Here is a 4,523-nt window from a genome sequence, read left to right on the forward strand (position 1 = left end):
ATGTAAAAAAAGGCGATTGATTATTGGATCCTTCCATCAGCCATGATCCTCTGATATATATAGAGGGGACTGATCTTATCTCAGTAGGAAACAAGTCCAGGTCTTGATCTCCATGTTTCCTATGCCAAAACAATCGAGTCCAAAAACCGATTTAGTAAGTAACGGACTCGAATAGGGGAAATCGCCCTGGCGGGGTCCCAAACTGGCCAGGCCGGTTTTGTCTAGCTCGGGGAGGCCAACTACAACAGAGCGAGCAGGAGAACCTGGCCAGGTCCGGTTTGGCAGAGGGTGTCGCAGGGAGGCCGGCCTGGCTAGAGAAACCTAGCAGGGCGCGCGCGGCAGGCCGGTCTGGCCGGCTAGGCCCCCTTTGGCAGAACCGAGCGCCATCTTCTCTTCCGTTTGCTTCTGGACTTCTAAGCAATGCTCCAAATATATTTTTAGGAAAATTTTATCACTAGAAACATCGTCTAAAAGTCCTCTTCACGTTCTCGGCCATATTTGGTCGTCAACAATATCCATGGAATCAGCCATATATATGATGGGCGTCCGTCATATTTTAGACACACTGACACACGTCTACTTTGCTCTTGGCTTGTTGTACGTCATGGAGACCACAGAGACAATTCTCCTGACCTATATCTTTCGCCACGCACAGACCAATAAGCCCTTCACCGTGCTGATACCAGATCCTCCTCTTAGCAGCAAGGTCTTCAACAAAGCTGGCGATCTTGTCGACCGACGCCAACATTCGGCATCACCACCACATGCGCTACGTCGCCCTGGCACGCGAGCTGCCACTTGCGCACGAACGCCTCGTCGCGCGGTCGCTCGAGCACCACCGTGATGCTTTAGCGGGTTCAGGCGCGCCGCGCTGACGCCGGCGTCCCTGAGGCGGCGCGCGAGGAATCGCGCGTTCCGCAGGCACCTGTGGGCGTCGTCGCGGATGCCCCTGCGGCCCTTGGCGTTGAGCGCGCACCACAGGAACAGCGGCGCGTGGTCGTTGCGGCTGCCGGTGATGGTGGCGTCCCTCGACGAAAGGTACGACTCGACGTCGGTGGACAGCACGGCGGCGTGCTCTCGCCTCGTGATCACCACGCCGCAGGGACCGGGCAGCCCAGGAACTTGTGGCCCGAGACGCTCACGCTTCCGATGCCAGGCTTTCTGAACGTCACCCTTGGTGCCTGTGGAAGGAATGAAAAGCCAAAAGAAATAAAAAAAAAATGCATGGCTTCAGTTGGTTGGTTCGTTAGTGAGTTGTTCCCTCATGTAAAAAACTGGTATATATTCGGACAAAGAAGAAGAAAAAGAGAGTGTATATTAGTATATACTTGTTTGAGAAACGGTACGATGAGGCCAGCCAGAGCGCCATCACAGTGGATGTAGAATCGGTCATGAAACCCACCCTGGTTTCTTGTCAAGATCATCAATTGCTCCCTTCACAGTTGTTCCTGCATGCAATTCAAGGAGAGCAACAGCAGTGCTGTCACAGCTCTGCACGACGCATGAGATCAGCATCAGACATACAGTGCACACAGGACTAACCAGTGTTGACGTTGACAATGGCAGGGCTGTGTGTGTTGTGCATCAGCTTGGCCTCAAAATCATCGCAGTCCATCTCTCCAGAAACCAGGGTGCCGACCTTGACGCACCTGACCCTGTACATCCTGGCCGCCCTCCCTGAAGACGGAGTAGCGCGGCCCGTCGGGGAACACCTCCCGGCCGACGAGCAGGCCGTGCAGGTTGCCCTCGGTGCCGCAGCTGGTGACGTAGCCCCAGTAGTCGCCGGGGCCGAGGTCCCAGATGCGGGCGAACCAGTCCAGCACCGCCACCTCCAGCGGCCGCGAGTGCACGCCGTAGTTGCTCTCCACGAAGGGGTCGCCCAGGTTGTTGATGCACAGGCCCTCCAGGAACGGCGTCAGCGGGGCGAAGTCGAAGTCCAGGTTGTATGGGTACCCCAGGTGGTGCGCCGACCGGTCCTCGAGGTGCCGCCGGAACCCGGCCAGGAGCCGGGCCACCTCCTCCTGCCGCTCCGCCAAGGCATCCTCGTCCGCCGGTGGCTCCTCCACCGCGCCGCGAACGCCTCGGCCGCTGGCGGCCGGCGCCATCACGGCCCCGCCGTCCCGCTTGTCGTCATCTCCCGCCTGCGGCACGCGTGCATGGTGAGCAGCGGCAGCCGTGTCATCAGCGAGCTGCAGGTCCCTTGCCGTCGTCGTCGTCAGCTCTGCTACCACCGGCGCCATTATTGCTCCTCCGATCCTGCAGAGACGCAATAGCTAGCAGTACTGTCACTCCAATCCCTCTACCGGACGTCGTCTTCTCCAACTGCGGCGTACGTACGTGCTACCTCTAGTATGTCTATGACTATATAGGTATAGGATCGTCTGAAATGAGCTATGTATGGGCATCGTCATTGTGTATTTATAGACGACACTGTTTTATATGCGTCACCAATAGACTTCAGTGGACATTATTAATTGGCAATGTCGTGGCATCATGCATACTCTAATACTGATCGGTGAGGAGTACTAGCATATCCTTTAGCAAAATAATTCCAGAGAACATGCTCCACGGCAGAACGGAGATCCGATCCGATTGAGGTAGAAACGTATGATATCTCCAGCCAATCTTCAGAAGACCGAGATCATGATCCGGTTGTTTCAGAGAGACCATATCACAGTTCGTACAAGCTAGCTGGAGCCTGCTATAATCATCACACAGTTCGTACATATACCGATATTTTGAATTGGTATGGTATAGAATAGAGACCAGCGACTTGATTTATCTTTTTCTTGCATTGCATTATCTTTTAAGCTAAGTGACTTCCATTAGCACGACCGAGATAATAAACAATTGATTGTATTTGTATGCAGAAATAAAACTGCACCGGGTGAACCCCCTCAGGTTGTGCAGCTGTTCCATAAAGAAACTTTAGAAGGGCATAAAAAAAAACTTAAAATGTTTATATGTCATATGTGTTTAAGTGAAAAGAAGCTAGCATGACATTTATGTTTATAAGTACTTAATAACAAAGATTTTCTTACATGCCAACCACCAAGAAATTAGGCATTTTCCTTTGCGGCATAGAAAAACTGTCAAGAAAATTGCATCTTTGGGCAGCTTAGAGAACTTTTTAGTTGCACCTCCGAGGAAACAATATACTCCTAACTCCTTGGTGGTTTCATTTATTCACACCTCACGCTCAATAAATTCTGGACGCTAAGAATATTTCATTTTTTAGCAGTGATTAGGAATCAACAGTTTAGAAAAATCGCTCGATAAATTCCCCAAAATATGTGCATGTTTTCATAATATGCAATACATGAAATTTGTCATATATATATTATGGAAGCATTTTTTTCATAATAGACCAATTTTACATTGTGAATTTATATAAAAGTTTAGATGATGTTGATACAATTTTGTATAAATCTGGGTAGGCTTTACAAAATTTTTTGACTAGGCGGATGAAGCTAGAATCATATTCTTTTGCGGACAGAGATATACTAGTATATAGTGGGATGAAGTAGCTGGTGAGATGCTGACATTAACACAGAATACATAGCTTAATGCATGCATCAATACATATTTAATAGTGATCGTTGTTAAACGCTGCAGAAGCATGCGCTTAGTTATTTGCAAATAAGTAGAGTACGTACGTAGTGAGCAACACACGTGACACGTCTGCTCTTATTTATGTAGTACGTACGGCAGTCCATAGGGTAGCAGGACGCTACAGGCTACACGCTGATCGATCGAGTTCATGCATTCGCTCGTCCATCCGCAACCGCAACTGCATCGGATCGGATCAGTTTCAGTTGGAGTAGTAGCCGTGCGGCACCCTGTGCTCCTGCTGCTTGGTCTCGTAGTGGGCCGCCTTCTGCTCGCGGTGCTCGTGGTACGCGTAGCCGCCGCCGCCCAGCGCCGCCGCCGCCGCCACGCCGGCCTCGATCTTGTGCCTCTGCGCGTTCGCCGGGTCCTTCGTCGCACGGTGCCCCTCGTACTGCAATATATTCATGCATACATGCGTTCCATCAGCTAGAATTCCAGCTATAGTACACTTGTACGAAATGCATGGTCACCTTTATGCTACGTTACCAGGGCAAAGGCGCCGCCGGCGAGGGCGCCCACCTCGCCGAGGCGCTCCTTGTGCTTGTGCTCCTTCTCCTCCCTCTTGAAGTGCTCCTGCTCGCGGCCGTAGCCGCCATAGCCACCGCGGGAGTACTCGTCGGTGTACACGGCGGTCTGCCTGCCGCCGTAGCCGCAGTCGTCGTCGGCGTACGCGGCGGGCCTCCTGATGCGGTCGTCCTGCACGTTGTCGTAGTACTCGTCGGTGCGCGAGTAGGCCCTCATGCTACCGCCGTGCCTGCCGGCGTCGTAGCACTCGTCGTCGGTGTTGGAGTACATGGCCCTGCCGCCGTGGTAGTAGCCGGCCATCGTCTCGGGTAGGCTAGTGTCGGATTTAATTTGCTGGCTGTGCGTGTGTTTGGTGCAGGTGTTTGCCTTGCTCGTTGGTTGCAGAAAAT

At 52.2% G+C, this 4,523-nt stretch overlaps 1 protein-coding gene and 1 pseudogene across 1 annotated transcript; both read right to left on the bottom strand.

Moving 5' to 3' along the window:
* Positions 1–3,410, bottom strand: LOC136451129 (serine decarboxylase 1-like; annotated as a pseudogene).
* A 149-nt stretch (positions 3,411–3,559) lies between these two features.
* On the bottom strand, positions 3,560–4,523 carry LOC136451131 (abscisic stress-ripening protein 5-like). Its single transcript, XM_066451880.1, has 2 exons — positions 4,096–4,523; positions 3,560–4,000 (listed from the first exon to the last, which is right to left on the bottom strand). Exons 1-2 carry the CDS (start codon positions 4,432–4,434, stop codon positions 3,812–3,814), a joined length of 528 nt encoding a protein of 175 aa, XP_066307977.1. The 5' UTR covers positions 4,435–4,523; the 3' UTR covers positions 3,560–3,811.

The sequence above is a fragment of the Miscanthus floridulus genome, chromosome 5, assembly GCF_019320115.1.
Source record: "Miscanthus floridulus cultivar M001 chromosome 5, ASM1932011v1, whole genome shotgun sequence".
NCBI lineage: Eukaryota > Viridiplantae > Streptophyta > Magnoliopsida > Poales > Poaceae > Miscanthus > Miscanthus floridulus.

Bases quoted from the DNA above. Each gene is read 5' to 3' on its own strand.
- LOC136451131 (XM_066451880.1), bottom strand. From the start codon at position 4,434: ATGGCCGGCTACTACCACGGCGGCAGGGCCATGTACTCCAACACCGAC. The intron at 4,001-4,095 runs GTAACGTAGCAT...AATATATTGCAG, and splicing joins CCGGCGGCGCCTTTGCCCTG to TACGAGGGGCACCGTGCGAC.